The sequence below is a fragment of the Limulus polyphemus genome, unplaced genomic scaffold, assembly GCF_000517525.1.
Source record: "Limulus polyphemus unplaced genomic scaffold, Limulus_polyphemus-2.1.2 Scaffold4632, whole genome shotgun sequence".
NCBI lineage: Eukaryota > Metazoa > Arthropoda > Merostomata > Xiphosura > Limulidae > Limulus > Limulus polyphemus.
Window position 1 is genome coordinate 41,483 of NW_013670242.1, and position 20,474 is coordinate 61,956.

The 20,474-nt window shown below is 33.3% G+C and overlaps 1 protein-coding gene across 7 annotated transcripts in view; it reads right to left on the bottom strand.

Moving 5' to 3' along the window:
* Positions 1 to 20,474, bottom strand: part of LOC106471452 (mitogen-activated protein kinase kinase kinase 13-like) — a 73,075-nt gene that overhangs the window by 32,694 nt on the left and 19,907 nt on the right. For all 7 annotated transcript variants that reach the window (XM_022400067.1, XM_013932056.2, XM_022400069.1 and 4 more), the window contains exons 2-5: positions 8,144 to 8,333; positions 7,342 to 7,371; positions 5,102 to 5,379; positions 2,842 to 3,025 (exon numbers count right to left, since the gene is read on the bottom strand). In XM_022400067.1, coding sequence (XP_022255775.1) covers positions 2,842 to 3,025; positions 5,102 to 5,379; positions 7,342 to 7,371; positions 8,144 to 8,292 — 641 coding nt within the window. In that variant the 5' untranslated portion in view covers positions 8,293 to 8,333. The remainder of the gene's footprint in view (positions 1 to 2,841; positions 3,026 to 5,101; positions 5,380 to 7,341; positions 7,372 to 8,143; positions 8,334 to 20,474) is intronic.

The window sequence follows — 20,474 nt, forward strand, 5'->3', positions numbered from 1 at the left end:
ACTGAAAATTTTCATTTTTTCTGAAAAGGTGGTGTCTATTTACTAAAAAATGGAGGAAAATGTTGAAGAAATTTTCATTTCCATCATTAATATTGAGAAGAACATGGGCTCTGCTCTATAAAAAGTCATTCTTCAAAACCTTAAGTTGAAAAGTTTGCAAAGGTCAATAATATGATATTGACATAAATATGAGAAGCAACACAAGAGCATTCAATCTGGGTTGTTGCAATTAAAAAAATGACAGTTTTCTTTTCTTCTGGCTGTCATTCTACAAACCTTGTACTGTGTGATACTGCAAGTTTGCTGGTCAATAACATTTTTAGTTTTCTTTGAAGAATGTTTACTGTTTTAGCAGCATTGCCAAACAGATAGGCTAGTGATGTTCTTTGTCAACATTTCTCTCCAATATCTTTCTTACACTAGATGGAAGTGTAAAATTGAAAGAGTAAAACTGGTAAGATACCAAACAAAAGGTATTTTAACAGCGTTAACAAAACTGAAGAAAACTACAAGGAATATTATAGTTTATTCTGAAGCCGGATCGTTAGTAGATAAGCTAGCACAGTACAAATTTCTAATTTCTTTCCTGGATTGCGGTAATGCACTTGTACAAATACATCTAGTCAGCAAGCATATACCACAATCAGCTAGAAGAATTGATTTTGCTAGCAATTTATTTTAAACCTTCTTCACTACATAGAAAATAGTTTTGAAGATGCCATGACAAGCACTATTTAATTGGCAGAAAAATTAGTAATTAGTAATCGTAGTATTCATACCTCATTGAAAAATATTTAGAAAAAGTGAACATTTCCTAAAAAAGGATTTTTTTTTCTCACAAGTGCTGCACGGGAAAAGTATTTGGATTATGCCCTTTAGTCATTCACAACTCATAGCATCAAAATGATCCAATGTACAGAGCTCAAAATTTTCATAAATTTTACTGATATAAAATGTAATGTTCTTATATATTAAAAGTGGTAATGTTTATTGGAAAAATAATAGTTTTTTTTAAGAACTCCAGTTTCTCAATACTACATTTAAAAATTACACCAACAGAAATATAATCTAACCCTCATGTACAGTCCTAGTGAAAGTCATATTCTTACTGTGAGGAGAGTACTTTTATTTAAAATTGTGTTCTATTATAAAGAAATGGTTGTTGCACATACCACAGTTATTTTCCTAATTGTCTGAATCTTGAATACCAAAAAAGTGAATTTTTTTCTGAATTTTAGTTGGTGGTGCAATTCAATAGTTGGCACAGGAGTTTTTGTTACATGCATAGATACTGACATACACACTACATGCATTATAGTAAGATGAACCTGAAGATGAGGCAATCCTTGCTACACTATAATAGTTTTTGTATGATAGTAGACTGTTCTTTAATGAAACTGGATGATATATCTTAGCTGTTCCATGATTTCATGTCAATCTTTGGACTCCTGGGTGACATTAAAGTAATTCATAATGAAAAACATAAGCTAATAAAATTGCACATAGACTTAGCTATAACACTATCTAGCACTGATGGAACTGACTTAGTGGCTGGCCTTCAAAATCTAGCTATAATTCTCCCATTGATGGTGCTCTAGATAAATTTTTTTTGTAAAGAGTGACCACTCGCAAAACTCAGTCAGTGGGAGTAATTTTAAAATTTTTTACAAAGTGCAGCAGTAACATTTTGTGATAAAAAGTAATTTAACTAATTATGAATTATTTTATTATTTCAAAAGGTGAAATTTGGCATAGGATTAATTTAGTAAATTCAATCACTAGATGTAGTCATAATTGATAAACACATATAATGACATTACAATTATATATTTAATTTTTTTAACTACAAAATTAGATCATTCACAAGTGCACCAATACAAACTTTTGGCTGTTAGAGAGTATTATTTTTGCAGCTCTACTGTGTGAACTGCACAGATCATCTTGTGCAGAACTTCAGAAAACTACAAGAATGAGATCATAAATTACTGTACTATCATTAAAGTGGCAGGAGCCATATTAATTTTTCCATGGTAGTAAAACAACTTCAATATTTTTTTAAGGCCATATATGGCTGATTTTTGGTCAGGAATTATGCCAGTATGCCCTTTAGCCATAGCACTGATAGACATTTGACACTTTTTTGAATGCTGTACTATAATTACACAAGAAATATGATACCCTATAACCCGAGCACTTTCCAAAGGTTGACCTTAATTAATTTCTTTTTCAGGAGCTAAATGAAAATGAAAGGGTTATAGAGCATTGTATTTTTGTATTAAATTGAATTTTTGAACCTACATCTTTTTCTATCATCATAAATATACTTTATTTACAAAAATAATTTGTCAGGAGTATATCCTAATGAGTGCATTGGTGCTACAAACAGCTTCAGTGACTGTTGAATCTGTGGAGAGTATTTTTGCAAAGTTGAAAATAATTAAAACCTATATGACTTCATCTACATTTCACATAATGGCCACGTTCTCTGTTGAAAGAGATGATGCAAAAAGACTGAATTTCCAGAAAGTTGTCAAAAGATTTATAAAAAGTACAATAATTAATATGTAAATTGTCTCACTTTGATAACTATAAAAACATGTAAGTGTAAAAAGTTATTTTTCTAAAGAGGTAAGATAATTTTCTTACTTTCATGCCAAACTTGTGTATTAAAAGGGGCCTACAATTAAATAGTTTGTAGAAGGTCCAGAAGTTTGCCACAATGACCCTATTTGGAAGTTGGCAAAAGTGATACACTTTATTTTTTTCTTATGTTCTTAAAATAAAAATCAACCACTATATACACAATAACCTGAATCTATCAAAACAAAAACATAAACCTACTTGAAAGCAACTATATTTGGATGGTTCAGCCTTCTCAGGTGTTTAATGTCTGTTTCAGACTTTTCCCGCACTTTTTTCACTGCTACTAATTCATTATCTAAACGCCCTAAAAACACAGCCCCCTGCGCTCCACTTCCTAGCCACTGGAGATCTCTGATATTTTCAAATGGAATTTCCCAGTCATCTAAAACAGTAGAGATAATAAAAAAAATTTCAACTTGTTATTACTTCACTAATGTTTTGTCAGTTTTAGTTCTATGTAACTCATAAGAATACATCTTATAATTTTTCTGATTGACTGACAAAATAATTATTTACATAAAAACACAAGAAACTGCAGCAATGCTTTAATAAAGATAATGATTGTGACTGGTTGTGGTATCTATTGTGGAATTATAAATTTCCTATATTTCTATGTAATACAGAGTTTTACAGGATAGATAGACAGAGTTGTTGATGATATATGGCAACAATATGTATATAACATCACCATGACCCTGGCCATTCTTGTCACATATTAATACAAATGCTGTAAATCCAGATCTTCTTGCAATTCAGTTGAAATGTGTTGATTTGCAATGTGGTGCCTAAACTCAACACCTTCCAGAAGAGTTATATTACACAATTTTCAGATTCATGTGCTTCTAGTCTGCAATTATAAAGACATGCAAGCACAAAATTCAACTTTTTGAAAGAAAGGGATATCTATTGTATTGGATCATATTAGATAAGCAAGAGAAGGCATTATTAAATTCCAACCAAGAAAAACTAGCCTACTCCCCAACCAGCTACTAGTCACATACCAGAGGTAGTAAAGAAAGTTAATCACCTTGTCACTAGAAGTAACCAAAGAGCACAGTGATCCACTGCAGCTAAAGTAAGAACCACCTACCTTTGGAACTTTATACAAATTAATTAAAATGAATTTAGGTCTATAAAAACAATAAGAGCCACATCCTAGAGCTACTCTTAAAACACACAGCTGAAATCTTCTTTTAAAGTGGATTTAGTCAACATGATGAAGGGCTCAGCATGGATCCAAAAAGTTGTTTTGAAATAACAAAAAACAGCAGAAGTTCATGGAAAATTCTTTCAACACAGCTGAAATGAAGGTCAAATGAGTCAAACAGAAATTTACCATCACAATGGATGAAGTATATATCTAACTAAATGACTGCAGTTAAGTATGTTTAGTGATGTGACACTTATAAATTGGTACACAACATATTGTGAAAGTTTTTCCAAAGATTTATGGTTGTGCAACTAAGATGGTGAGTTAAACATCCAGAGGGTAAAAACAAATATCACAATGAACTCCATATACTCTCAACTTAATGTGATGATACTATTATAATGCAAGGCAATACCATCGCTAGTGGAATGGGTGCTAATAAGGTGTTTCTTTTCCCTTGGCATGACAAAACATCCAGCCACACATTCAAGTCAACATACCAGTTTCTTCACAAGGTGCAAGTATACATGTTAATTCATGCTATACCTTTTGCACACCAATTAAACCACCACATATACAACTGCAATGGACTTCAGCATTTTTCATTTGTTCACACAGGACCTCGTACAAGCTCACGTAATCCATTCATGACAGACTTTGGAAGGCATGTAAAGAGGAATGAAACAATACTGACCTAAGTGTTTTGTGTAAGAACCTTCTTCAGTGAAAGTTGCACTACAAAGCAACAGTCCAAAACCAAATCCATCACATAGAACACTTTCAGTGATGGCCAAAGAAAGGGCTTTACACCTAGGCACTCATCCTTGTATCATTACCATAGTCCCTGAACACCTCTCATAAAAAATATTTATATTGTTTTTTACAACATTTTAACTATTAGAAAGTTTTCATATGTCAAAGTCCTAAAACACTTACATCATTACCCATTCAACATCATAAAATATGACATTTATCAAAAATTCATGCAAATTTAACTTCTTGGAATATTTCTTTATATGGTACTCTGATCAGTACTTTAAAATGATGCTAAAATGAGTTGAAAAGAGGAAAAATGCTGGGTAACTGATACTGAAGAATTAAAGATATAAATATAAGGACTTCAGATGATGTTATAAAATAAGGGTATATATATATATGTTAGGATTTTTTTGATACATTTGAAATGGAGTATTGAAATAGATATAAAAGCAGAAATGATATATAATAAATAATAAATGAATAAATGATATTTTCAACATGTTACATATGTGGTTCTTCATAATGAGTAAAAAGTTGATAAAATCTTACCTTTGTTTTCATTGTTAACAGACTTGCCTATGATATTCCACATAGGCCTAAGACATGTCAATAGCCCCTGCAGCCAGCTTGCTAATCGAGGTCCCTCATTATGGTAATCAACTTCCATTTCTTTCACTTCTGGAACACAGTTTTGTACAATGTTTTCATTTGTAGATTTTGCCACTTGAGTGGGGATCAGTTCTGTTTTTGGTAATGAAATTGTGGGAGACTTAGGAATTTGTAGCTCCACACCTAACTGGTTGAGTTCCTCTTCAATGCATAACATTCTGGATGAAAAAAGAAAAATACATAGAAATTACACCAGTGATCTAGCAGAAACTTATCTAAGTTATTGTAATTTAATTGCTTAACTAACAAAAAAATAAGTGCACACAAGAAACAAAAGTTTGTATTTTTAACTACTCTACCCTCATTTTAAGTATTGCAGTTGGAAAGGGGTTGACTTTCTATAGATGTTAGCTCTACTTTTATCCTCTTGTCAGTTAGCACTTTATAGTTGAATTAAACAATAGAAGGAATAATAAATGAGTGGTAAACAAAATCATAAAAAAATAAAAGTAGAATTTGCTATCTTACAACCAGGTGATGAAGTCCAGCATGTATTTGATTTATAACCATATTTTACAATTTATATAAATATATATATAAATGAAAGACATTACAAACAGACTCAAAAATCAAAAATAATTTTTTAATTACCAGTCCTTGTTGTCATCATTAAAACTCATAGCGGATAATGTCTGTGGCCATAACACACAAATAAATTGGGGGCATTCCATCTATCGGACAAGATCCAAGTGCCAATGTCAAACTAGTCAGAAACTTATAATAGAAAGAAGCAATAGTAGTGATGTTCATGCGCACTCATATACTTAGAGATTAATTTTGTAGAAGGCAGAGTGCAGTTGTCTATTTTTGATAAAAGAAAGTAATTTGATTTTCCCATCCTTGGTCTACTAACCCTAAGAGTATTGTTCCATCTATACTGCTAAAATAAATTAATATTTCTCGGTTAAAAAGATTTTTAACAATTTGTAATGATAGTAATTCTTTTATGGATAATGTTCAATTATTCATAGGTAAATTGCAAAATAATAGTTATAAGGACTGGCATATATAAAAATGTTAATACTCTCTTATAATGAATATGAAATTATATTAAAAAGTAAACTCTCAGTTATGAAAACTACCTTGTGGATTACATAGAGCTCGTTAGTTACTCAAGGTTATCCTTGGCTTATAAGTGACTAATTTTAAAACATTTAGGTATTTTGTTCAGTAACCTGGGGCAGAAAGACCAACTTCAGATAGCTTGGTTTGTCTCAACTCACCTGGTTTATACTTGAACAATTTTTCAAGAGAAAGGGAAGAGCTATTAAAGTAAGGGTTTTAGTTCTGTTTAACATCATTTTGTAATTATTAAACAAAAGGGTGGAGGTCTGGAGTCTTATTTGGAAAAATATAGGGTGGTCCATTTCTACTATAAGAATATTTTTGCCTTTTTTTTTCTGCATCTCATAAAAGGGTGAAGGTTGGGAGTTTTACATTGTAAAATCTTAGGGTGGTTTATTTCTACTTTAAGAATATATCTAAATATTAAAGGTAATTGTCTGGTTGCAGACAGCAAAAGATAGTAGGAGTTGAAAAGTTGTGGGTTCAAGCATTCAACTCCTAACCTTTAACTGATATTCCTTAGTTGCTGGCTAGCTTGACATCAGCATCTTGATCTTGTCTAGCTGGTAGATGGAATATCTCCAATGCATTTGGGTGATATGGCCATTGACATTATCTGTTATGAGTTTTAATGATGACAAGGAGGACTTGTAATTGAAAAATTAATTTTGATTTTTGATACGCTTTGTAATTTTTCTGACTTATATCAATGTCATCATTATTGACTGTTGTTTCATAGTGTTGATTAAAAATCGCCTATTTACAATTTAGTCTTTGAAAGCTTTAGAGCTATTAATTTATATATATATTCAAGAATGTATTGCCAGAATGAAACTGGTAAAATAATAATGACATCTATTATCTTCCTAAAATTCAAAGAACTCAAAAACATTAATATGCAAAAAATAACTTCTAAGTACAAACATCTGCAGTAAAACATTATTTTAATCATTTTTGTTAGGCGTAAAAAGTTTTTTGATTTACCATTTATAAGTTTAACATCATTGCTACTCATTGACACTTAATTAATTACTTAACAATCAAATGATACACACCCTTTATCAAAGCAGTCTTCTTTGTCAGTGCTGAAAAATCAGTTATATAATAAGTCAGTTACAGCTCTTTACTAACCAGAAATCATGACAATTAAAAACTATACATTCTGTAAAACTGAATTATAATTCTTCTTAAAAATTAGCACTTGAATAAAACCTTTTGACACCGCACTTGTAAATTATCCATTTTTGTATTTTTATATGGCAGAAAAAAAGGTGGTCTGGAAGAATTAATAATTTTTAAGATTCATTAATTATTAAATTGCTTAAAATAAAGTATGTTTCATGTATAAATGTCCAGTACAATGTTATCTGCAAATTTCTAATAAGCAGTACTTTCTCAAGCTAATATTTATCATGCTTGAATATGTTCTCTTTATCGTAGGTGTTCAACAATGATCACAAACTCAAAAATGGTGGGAATCAAAAGATAAGTTTAGTTTTAATGCCTATAATAGGTTTGTAAACCCAAGTAAAACATGTCAATTTAAATATTTAGGAGTGATAATAATATTATAATTTAGAAATTAATAGAAGTTACTATTGGAATTATTTACAAGATTTAAAATTTTTTTAAAGAACAATATATATATATATATATATATCTTATTAAGTGGATTTCATTCTCTGCAAATAACTTTTAAAAGCATTAGAACTGAGACACTAAAAAGATAGAAATAAGCCAGATAGATATTTCCAACTTTACAAGCCAAAACAAAAAATATTAAATGTCATTCCTCAAAAAATGTCATATCCCATATGAATAGGTAGGTATATAATATCATATATATTGTACAGTTACCTTGTTCCAAAATCTTCTTTATCAGTACTGTTCAACATAACAGGTACTGCTTCTAAAGAAAACTGTGTATCGCCCATGTTTTCTGGCTGGTCAGGACTGTTAACCTTTGTTGAACCCGCCATGGTGCATGAACCAGTTGGAGTTTTCATTAGTACAAGTATAAAAGTTTCAGCTACATTTCTAGGTTGACCTATGTATGCCAGTACAAACAGCTTTTATTACAAGAACATACTAATTTATTGTTGTAAGATATAGTTTAAATTTTTTTAATTTAGAAGTTATCTATAGGGCACATGAAGTTAAGATCAAGTAGGTTTATAAAAGTAATCTTAGAATACTTAGAATGTTCATGAATATTGGTCTTATTTTTACCAAACAATTAAAAACACCTGTCCAATGATAAAATACATTACAACACTGATTTCAAAAGTGGAATTATTTTGGTAAACAAAATATAGCCTTGTTTAATTTCAACATGGTTACCAGATCCATAAACAAGATCAAAACTTTTAAAGAGATAATGAAACAATTAAATGAAGAACAAGAAGAAAATAACAGAAAATTAAAAGAAGATCATGAAAAAAGGTCAGAACATTAGAAAAATAAGATAGAAAATTATGGGAACAGGACATAATACTGAAAGAATTAAGAACAAGGGTAAATCTTATTGAAGACAAGATCACAAAACTATTGGGGATGTACAGAGGGATTACAACAACAAGTTTGAAAAAATGCAGAAAGACATCAAAAAAGCATAGGAAGGCTGTCAAGAAAATTAAAAGAAGAACAAAATGACATTATGTTGTACAGAAAGATTATAACAGTTGGATTAAAAAAAGGTGGAAAAGAACATTAGTGACAGAATAAAGCATACAGAAAGTGAATTGGTAAATGCAAAGATTAAACCTCTTTCTGCATCAGCCCAAGAATTCCAACCTAAAACACCATCTACTATAAATATGGAATTTGAGAACTTATTTTTTCTACACCATTTATCATTACTGTTGTGGAATCTGTTACCACAAGACCTTCTTGGACTTCTCCAGCCATATCACTACAAACTCCAGTTCCAGAATTTAGTTGGCCTAATCAATAGCATTGAGAAACCAACAGACTGTGATGGAAAGGTACTATGGGAGATATATCTGACTCAGTTTAAAATAATTTCCAAAGTACACAAATGGAAAAGTGAACAACAAGATTTGACAGGACCAGCTTTAATGATACTAAGTAACCTCCAGCTGAGAGCCATAACAACTATCAAGCATTGGTAGCTGCCTTAACCAACAAATTTGGAATAGCACCCAAGAGCAAAATTCCAGAACAGAGTATGAAGGAAAGAAGAGACTTTAGATGAACTTTCAGAATATTTGGAAAGGTTTGTCCATTTATCTTACCTGAATATTCCACATGAAATAATGGATTTGTTGGCATGTGACCATGCAATTTACAGATGCTATAACGTACAAGGCTTTGAGAATTAAGTTGAAACAAAATAGGTGTAGATCTCTGAAGTTTGCAGTGGAAATAGAATGTACTAGTCACAGATAAACAGCTAAGGACAACATCTAGAATTTACAGATCATCATATTAAGCAGTATGAAAACATCAGCCACCCTTGATGATAGTCTAAAAGAACTGAAAGGACTAGTTAGACAACTAATTACAGAGAATGGAGGAAATAAAACCACAAGACAATAGGTATATATTGCCAGGAACTGCAGACAAAAGCTTACAGGGAATAAGAATTCCTCTCAAAGAATACCAGAAACAGAGAACTGCTATAGATTTGAGATATCTGAACATTACAGCAGACACTGTAAGGAATCAACAGCTGTTAATATACCAAGGAGACAATACCCTAAGAATAAGTAGATGTGCCCAACCGGCTCAAAGGAACATCAAAGAGCTAAAAAGACATAAAAAACAAGAATTACCTGGATTTATAAGTCAAGTTCAGCTGAGAATATTCCATATTTGCTCCTAATGAGATAAAACGTTCAATAACTAAAGAAACCAATCTACAAGTCAAAGGAGTTTATTAATGGAAACCTTGCAGTATGTTGATTGACATTACTACAATAGTTTGACAAGATTTGGTAATGAAAGGTGAGAAACTGCCTAAAGCAGTGATGAAAGAAGATAGAGTGATGTAAACAGTAAGTGGACATAAAGTTCCATCAGGATGCAAGTTGTAAGCTACCCTTACTGTAAGAAGCTTCTCCACACTTCATGACAAGTGGTTGATTGACATCGAATAAGAGTACCTATTGGGAACTGACTTAATATGGAGACTTGGATGCAAGATTAGGCTTCAAATAGTGTTACAGTTTATGACCAGAAAATCCCTGTGCAACACAGAGGATGAATTTTCCATGATAAAAGGGAAAACAGTCATTGTATCACCAGGAAGTGAAATGCTCATACCAGGCTTTGTTAAAAAATAAATTTACATCTAGTGACAGGGCCATAATAGCAGCAAACACTAAAGTACTTCCTGTTGGATTAATGGTTGGTATAACTGTCATGGATCTTAAGAATAAAAGAAGTCATTATTATGGTCATGAACACAAAAAAAATCATAAAATTTGAATCAAATCTCAATGGGACATTACAAGATGTGAAGCTACAGATAGTACTTCCACATCAATGTGTACCAGAAGCAGTTACCTGTTAGAAAAGATGTAGAAAATTTGATATCAAATCCTCACCTAAAAACAGTTTACCACCTCACTTATAAGAACTGTATAATCTGAGCCATAGAGGCCTTACAGCTGATTAGTGCTAGATATTACATAATTTGCTCATAGAATATAAAGACACATTCTCTAATGGCCCTAACAATTTAGACCAAATAAATAAAATCTCTCTCAAATCTGATACTCAAGATGCAGACTCAACACATCAGTTAGCCAAATGATTTCCACTTGCAAAATAGGTTGAGGCTTTCAGAGAGATAGAAACTATGAAGGAACATGAAGTGATGGAACCAAGTACTAGTCCATAGGCATCACCTACTGTACTTGTGAAGGATGGTGCCACAAGGCTCTCTGTATAGGCTACCAGCAGGGACTTTGACAGCCAGCCCAGGCCCTGGAGGGCAAGAAATATCATTGGGCTCCCCTTTCATTCTACTTATTAACTTTAGCTGATTTTTCATAAAAGAAATTTAGGTGACAGATTTCTTTATGAATCCATGAAAAAGCAGTCACCATTTTAGCTCATTAAGTAGTATGCATTTCTAGTGAGCTTTGGAATATCCCACTGCCGAGCCCCTCAACAGAAACCGGCCCTGGGTTAGCTGCCCCCCCCCCTCTCTCATCAGCCTTGGCTACCAGAAGGTGAATGAAGTCACAAACAAAAATGCTTACCCACTGCCAGGGATTGACTGTACTTTGGATGTTCTATCTGGAATGGTTTTCATTACTTATGAGTGGATATTGGCAAATGCAAGTTAACAAAGCAAGTGGAGAGAAGACAACATTTACTGCAGGAAATGGGTTGTACCAATTTATTGTGTTACCATTTGGATTATTTAATACATCTGCTACATTTCAACATTCAATGGAATATACTCTGTCTGAACTAACCTAGAACATAGAACTCATTTATTTGAATGGCATAAATGCATATGGGAGAAAATTTGATAATGTGTATGATGGGCTAAGGAAGGTTCTGGACTGGTTAAGGAAAGAGAACCTTAAGCTGAATCCTAAGATGTGTGGATAATTGTGTGAACAAGTGAGTTTCCTGGGACACATAGTCAGCAGAAAAGGAGTGTCTACAGATCCACTGAAGTTTGACTCTTTTCAGAATTGAACAACACCAAATAATCTGTGTGAAGTAACAGGACTTCTGGGACTGTGTTCTTACTAATGTCATTTTCTAAAATTATTCTCTAACATAGCTCTTCCTCTACACAAATTACTTGAAAAGCCAAATAGGTTTTGTTGAACTGCTGATTATGAACAAGCATTGAAGAGACTGAAGAAAAGACTGACCACTGCAACTGTATTGGCATACCCAATTCTTGAGCATCCACTCAATTCAGATACAGATGCCAGTGATTTTTGCAGTGGGTATACTATAGAAAGGAGGTATTGTAGAACTAGAAAAAAGGTACTTAGCATTGTTTAAGCCCTAAGTAATCCCATCATTACCTATATGGGCAAAAGTTTACACTTTGGACAGATCATGCAGCATTGAAGTGGTTGGTGAATTTTTGCACTCCAGAAGGCCAGATAGCAAGATGGATCCATAAACTACAGGAGTAGAGATTTAACACTGTGCATCACTACCCAGAACAATATAAATGCTTTTGCATTATCCCAAAGAAAAAATGTTATGAAGAATGTAAACACTGGGAATTCTTCTGCAGCTTTGAAAGTTTGAAGCTCTCCATCATTTCCACAGTATTCCAATGGCTGAACATTTACATGTTAGAAAATACTAAAGCAAGTGAGAGAACACTTGTATTAGGTTAGGTGCTGTGAATTTGTTGAGAATTGGTGTGAAACATGTGAGCTCTACTGTGAATGACAAGGTCTATAAAAGAAAAAACCTAGGCAGTTACAGCAGTATTGTGTTTGAAAGAGTTACTGTCAATGTGTGTCAGATTTTATAGGACCAGAATTCTTTACTGTAGGTGTCTGTGACTTGTTGGTGATAAATTTCAACAATAAATGGAGAGCACACAATCCATTGCTTTAAAATAAATTCAAAACAAGTCAAATGCATGAACAAAAATTTGTTACACTTGATTATCACAGTTATATCCAGAACTTTAAATAATTGTCTCCTTTTCAAAAGTCCACACAGGTGGATTCAATTATTTAGAACACTCTTTGACAAAACAAATTATTCTCTTCTGTCTTTTATTACAGTAAAAGCTGTGAAACTCACCTTAGAAATCACTTGTTACAGCTAAAGTCACATGCAGTCCAAGTTAATTTTTTTCAATTTTACTTTCACTTTTTATAACTTAGTTACTTGCACTAACTTGGTCTATATATATATATATATATTTTGCCCGACTGAGGCCTAAAACTTTCTATAAAGTACGAGATGTTTTGATGTAACAATACTCACTTAAAACAACGAAAAAAATTCAGAAGGTACGATTAACATGACGTCAATTCATAACAATTTAACTACATAACAAATGATTCTCAAATAGTGATGTAGGCAAACCTGTGATAAGTTATCACTTCTAAAAATATTAAATTTAACACTTGTGCTTTATAACTATCTAGATCATAACTCTCATATTAAATTTAAATGAAATAGTCATGTATATCTAACAATTTGCTTGTATCTCTGCCACAAATTAACAGTTGGAAACTCTAATAAAGAAATTCATCTAAGAATTTGTTTCAAGATTTGGTGTGCCTATAGAACTTTATTCATATCAGGAACAGAACCTTATATTAGCCTTGTATATGGAAATTTGTCAGATCCTTTGGATCAAAATGGCAAAATCAACAGCCCTTCATCCATATTCTCAAGACTGATGGCATGGTGGAGAGATACAACCACTGTTAAATCAATTGGCCAATTTTGTGGATAAACATCAGAAAACATTGGATCAAGATTTTCCACTGTTATTGATGAGTTATTGTACAGCAGTACATGAAAGTAGAGGCAAAACACCATAATTACTGATGTATGGAAGAAAACTTAAATGTGTCACTGGACCTTATGTACTGTCATCTGGAAAATGGCCATTCAGAATGGTCTCACACAGAATATGTATAGATGTTAAGGACCACCATTGATGATGTTACCATGGAAAGACTTAAATTAGCTTGTGATAAAATGAGAAGTCACTATTATACTAAAGCTGATAAGACTGGATTCTATCAAGGTAAGATAGCATTGTTGTGCAATCCCTGCTGCAAGAAAGGATGAACTCCAAAGTTAAGCTTGTGTTGGGAAGGACCATGTGTGTGTTTTACTCAAAAGAATCAGTGATGTGCTTTACAATATCCAAAAGGGCAGGTGATCCAAGCAAAATGACATCTACCATGATGACCTTTATAAGTACATCTGTGACAAAATGGTCAATTGGGTAACTCCAGAGCTGCATTTGTCAGTGGAAACTCAACCTGCTAAGGAACTCACAGTTTCTTTAAAGACCACTTCCAGAGGATCAACAAGGATAGAACCTCAACCACCTTACCTAAGAAGAACTCCCTCAACAACAACAGGAAAGCCAATGACAATAAAGGACTGTAGATTATCTCACTTGCATACCATTGGGCCCTGGAAAAGAAAGTCACCTATAAGTTTGGGAGAATGGAGTATAGTGTAGTGTTTTATTTTTGTATTAAGATTGTTCAATGGACATCACAATCCAGGAAGGATCGGTGTTGTAAGCTATATTTTCAATGTTTTAAATTAACTTAGATGTTATTTAGAGGGTGCAAGAAGTTATGATCAAGTAGGTTAATAAAAGTAGTCCTACAATACTTAAAATGTTCATGAATATAAGTAATTGAAAGAATTTGTTAAGTGTCTAGAAACTATACTGCATAATAAATATGAGAATCAATAAAGTATTGAGTCACTTTACAGTTAGTAGAGTACCAGTCATTCAAGGATGTATTCATTTGTATTTTAGTTATCACAAATATTCAGTTACTCGATCAATTAGCTGTAAAATTGTACAAGTAAGTTTATTTAAACATTAACCATAGTACCATTAATGAGTAAATTTCTGTTGTAAGTGATTATGTCATTTTTGAATTGAGGCCTATATACAAGAGATAGCAAACTGTAGGTTAAAGAAAAAATAAACTAATTTGTTATTGCTATGTAGATTACATGGCATAATTTTCCCAAAAAGAACCCACTGAATGATAGAACACATTACAACATTATTTTTCTGCTGTCTTTTTAAATGTTAAAAATACATATATTGCTTTTCTTCTTTTATACCAAATGAGATTGCAAACATAAGTTTAGATTTATTTCAACTCTTGCATGATTCCAGCAATTATTCAGTGGTACACTAAATCATCTTAATAACAGTGATAAATAACATGGATTTATTATCTTAAAGAATACATCAAATACTATTACTTATCTGTAACATGCCAAATGTGACCTAAAACATACACAGTACAAATATTATGAAATTTTATGAGTAATTATTTCTGTTCTGTAGTCCCCAAATGGCTCGCTGGTATTTAGAGCTTATACTGCAAAAATTCAATATTTGAATACTGCAAAGGACACAGTGCAGACAGTCCATTGTCTAGTTTTATTTTGTGAGAATCACTATTACATTTCAGTCTGCTACAAAATGCTAAACTCTTATCAGCTACATTTCATGAGATGTGAAACCATGCCGGGACTAATGCTAAGCCTTGTTTAGCTGTTTTAAATCATTTTCAGAGGATGATTTTCCACTAACTTCTTGCTCTGATCAAACTTAATATTAATTACCTATCAAACAGATATTTTGCATGTACAATACTAACAGAAATACCAAATCATATTTATAGTTTAATCATACAGTCATTACTGAATAATTATATTACTTTTGCTATCCTATTTTTGTGGGTGTATACCTTAAACAACAGGTTCTCGTCTCCATGCTAATTTCCTATAAGAATCTGGCTTTAAACAACTTAGAGAAAAGGGAAACAAGAAAGACAAAAAGAATGATCAAAGGAAACATTTTATATGTTAAATAAATAGCATAAATGGTTAAAAACCGAAAAATACAAACCCTTAAACAATAAATATATTAATTAACATATGTGCATTGTGATACATAAGCACATCTTGCATGTATTTTTTATCCTTTTGTTTTAATATAGTACTATTCGGTATGTATCAGTTGTTCTGGTATGATTTCATTCCAGTTGAATTTGTTCTTTGTCATTCTCCTGAGAAAACATCTGACTTGCTCATGGGTGTTTTGGCTGTAAATCTGTACATTATGCAATAATGTCAACAGCAGTGCCCTGCAATGGAAGATCAGGCAATGACTCAAGATTACAGCTTCCCATAAGTTCGAACAAGCATGCCCAGTCATATGAAAACGTTAGTTGCTCTGGCTAAATCTGATGTTACCTTGGAAGCAGGTAATGTAAGGTTCAGAGAGTCTGGTATATTATCTTGACTAATACAGTTTGGAAAGAAAACTATCCATAAAAAGCAACTGTCCAATATCATAATCACAGTATGTTTGTGTTATCAAATATAGGTTCTTCATTGTACTCATCCTCACGAAATCACAGTTTCAGAGAAATCCAGGACAACTCTGTAATACGTATCTTGCGGAATCTCCTGTTATTCAGTGGATCTGTCCCACTGCTCTGAGGAAAATCAGTTTTACCTGAAAATACCACAGAGTGATAGAAGGAAAAATATATTTGTACTTTAGCCAAAACATATCTTATTGTAAAGTTTTTCCATTTTCTGTTTACATGTTCATTGCCCTATTCATCTAATTTTGAGTTTAAGTTTTAAAAAACTTCTTCGTTTTGAAAATGGCAATTTCTAACATTTCATACTACTTTAAATCACTGGAAGGAGACTGTTGTTCGAAAGAGTTATTGAATCAATGAGAATTCCTTTCCTGGAGAATGTAATTTGCTGATGATAAGAAGGTCTATGATTTCCATCTTGCTGCAGCCACTAACTCAGGAAAAAAGAGTCGATGCCTGGTGCACCCAGAATGGCTAATCATGCTCTTTCCCTGAGCATTGACTTCAGTGCAGGGGAAGCACCAACTATTGAGGCTTATAATGGTGATGTGGCATCTGTCGAGTCTGAGACCAAATGGTTCAGTATATATAGGACTCCCAGGCCTTCACCAACCAGAGAAAGACAACACAAGCTCTAATCAAAGCTACCTGAGATTGTTAAAAAAAACTGGTAGATGCCATTGGTGGACAATGTCCACCAACAGGAGCTATCTCGTTGGTTGATGAGATGACAAGTTTGAATGACCAAGATAATGAACCACAGGGCCATGTTGAGCCTCTCTGAGCTGTAAAGTATACTGTGTGGGCAATTGTGGATCCTGAATGAGCCTGTGGTCACACAGAACTAGTGGGGGAGCTGTTGACAATAAATTATTGCTTTGCCACCAGAGACCAGGGATAGACTACTCTAAAATAAGTCATGTCCCTGAACATTCCTAGAAAACCGAATCCATGACACTCAAAACATCTTGGTTAGGTGATGAACATGGGATCATGAAGGGAAGGTTTGGCTTTAATCATAGATCCCCATGAATGAAGTGAAAAGAATATGCCCCTGACATTCAATGCTGCAGCCAAGGATTCTGTTTACGAAACAAACAGATGGTAATGGGAGAAATAGTTTTGGGTTTAATGGTAAGCTGTGTTGACCATTGTCACGGGAATGACAATAAGTGGCAACACAGTCATAGTTATTGGTCAAATGAAGGTAGTAGCTGCATTGCAGAGTTATGATTGTCTTTACAACCTACATACTTGGCTTAATTCTGACCAATTGGAATCCATCTGACCTCAGATTTTCTATCTTGGACTTTTCCTATTTAAGATCAAATTATTGATCCATCTGGCTATATCTTTCTTAGACTAGCAAGTGACCATCTCTTCTAACTGTTGACTACTACTCATAAGTTTTTACTGCTGCACTGGAGAACTATTACGATGATCAATACTCTCTTTGGTGACATCTGACGTACGTGGCTGATCTCAAGGTTCCCAGTGCTGGCCTGATGTTTGATGTTGTGGAACCCATGGATGAAGATGCATTGCTTACTAACACATCTGACATGCAGAATATCACTGTGTCAAGTCTGGGCTACTCTTATCAACCGTATACTGGCCGGTCAAAGCCAAAACCACCATGAACTTATAAGCACTAGTAGCATAAAAGCCAGTGGAACCAACAGTGCTGACAGAAACAAGCCAGCAGGTAGCCCAAAAAACAAGGATGTAGGATGTCCCTAATGCCTCCCAAAACTCCAGTGAAGAAAGAATCAAGGCGTTTTTAATGAGGCACTCATCAAATGTCCCAGCAATGAATTTTTAACCATTTGGCAAATGTGCCAACAGCTGTGTGCCCGGCTCTGGACGGTCAGCTGTGCTCTTTGATGATATTTCAGAGGAAAGGGGACAAACAAGCAGCCATGAAAGCTCTGGTAATAATAATCAACACAGACACTGTGGTGACCCACAACACAACCACTGAGCTAGTACCACCACCAGCTTGGCACTAACACAGTTAGTGGTCAGGAAGTCCACTTTTCCTACTTGCAGAGGACGCCTACCAGCTGTACATAGCGCTGACACAGACGAGATCAGCCTTTACCCAAGTCTGTGATTTCATTCATATCAACATGGTCAGTCAAAGGTCATCTGCCATCTTGGAGTGTCTACTGACGAGATTGAGGTGAGGGTTGAGAGACTTTGCATTTTCTGTTGGGTAAATGTATATTTTATATATGTATTTTAATTTAAGTGTATGTGTTGTTTATTTTAATATGCATCTCTGCTTTTCTTTTGTTGTTGCTGTGTTCCTGTTTCACCTTCTGTATTAAGGAATTTCATTAATGTTTAACATTACACAGTATGTTCAATTTTGTATCTTTAAAATTTAATTTGTGATTATAACTTTGATCATGAACCACGGTAGTTGTTCATAATAGATATCATTCATTTAATCTTTATTTATTATCATATAATATTGTTCTGCCAGCCTATAGCAAAAATGGCATTAAGTATTGTGATAAAACCTGAGCAATATTACTAAATGTATCATTGTACATTGTGTAGGGTAGATTTTAAGTTTATTTGACTACAGTGGCTGTATAACCATTGACATACAATCGTTTTAATGTAGTCTGTAATTTATATAGAGCCTCATAATCTACTGCATGCATACGTATATAGCTGCATGCAGATCGTGGATGTAATTTAATATTCATATGGCAGGCATGACACATGCACCATAGCAATTATCAACCTATTGTTCCAACTATATCATTTATTTATGTATATGGTTCCTGCCCTTTCAGACACGAGGCTGCTGACAGGATCATGTTACCCAGTCTTCTAAAACGTTATACAAATGTCTAGGCTGTCTTCCACAACAAATAATATTTAAGTAATAGTTTAAAAGGCAGCACCAAGCTCAGTTTCAAGTATCGAATCGGTAATCATGGTAATGGCTGATGGTAAGTGTCGTATTATAGCCAACACTGCATGATTGTGAATTTTATAGATACTCAAGATAGAATAGACACCATTGAAGCTGACTATAAGGAGTGGCAAGAATAGTGCAAGCAGGAGATGGTGATTTTTATGGCGACTGTAGGCAAAAATGAGACAGAATTTTTTACGTATATATATTTTATTTAGAAAATATTTAGTTTCAGATGACGTATACCGCAGCGACGGCCCACCAGAGTTTAGGGTCGTCACAGTGGAAGAAGGCCGTAGAAGTGTCATAACCCAAACTCCATCAGAAATGGAGGGGAAGGTATATTAATGTAATCAATTCATAATTGTTAATTAACACATTTTCGACCTTGTAGAGTTTGTAGAATATCGCTCCAAGAGGAAATCTGGCCAGTTGCAGCAAACCATGATGGCCTTACTATGGCCAGTCGAGGGGTGGAAGAGGAAATATAACAACTATGAGAAATAATAAAAATACTTATTTGTATGCATATACAATTATATTTTGACACATTGTCTTATATTTTGAATATATATGCAAGTTGAAAAATTCATATGGCCATCTATATAGACGGCTATACAACTAAAAAAACAACGATAAAACTTGAATGTAGATATATATGTAGAGAGAGACAGGGATAGATGGATATAGATATAAGTACTAGCCAACACGCATTTCATTTAAAATTTATGATAGCCTTTAGAAATGGAGTCAGAATAAGGATTTGTAGCTTGAGGAAATAATGTCAGCACTATGTCTTTAAACCTTAAGCTTCTTTGTTTACTTTTTTTGCGATTGCATTTTCACTTTAAGCTACCTATCTTTTTTTCTGTATTTTTGAAGATCTCTATTCCCCCTTTTTAAATGAACAATTTTTAATATATTTGTTTATCTATGAAGAGTTTATTTTGATGGGCAGTGTATAACTGTCAATGTGTTTTTGGGTTCTATTTTCTTCTCATTATTGTGTAACAGATGTATTTTGAATTTGATGTAGTGTCAGCTGACTTATTTTGTAAGTTTAGTTGCACGTTGTAACTATGGTGTGAGCACTTGAATCGTTCATTCATTCCCTTTTATAATTTTTATGCACTATGCTTAAGATTAAGGTGTAATTGTTTTTAGAGTTGTTTGTCTCATTGTA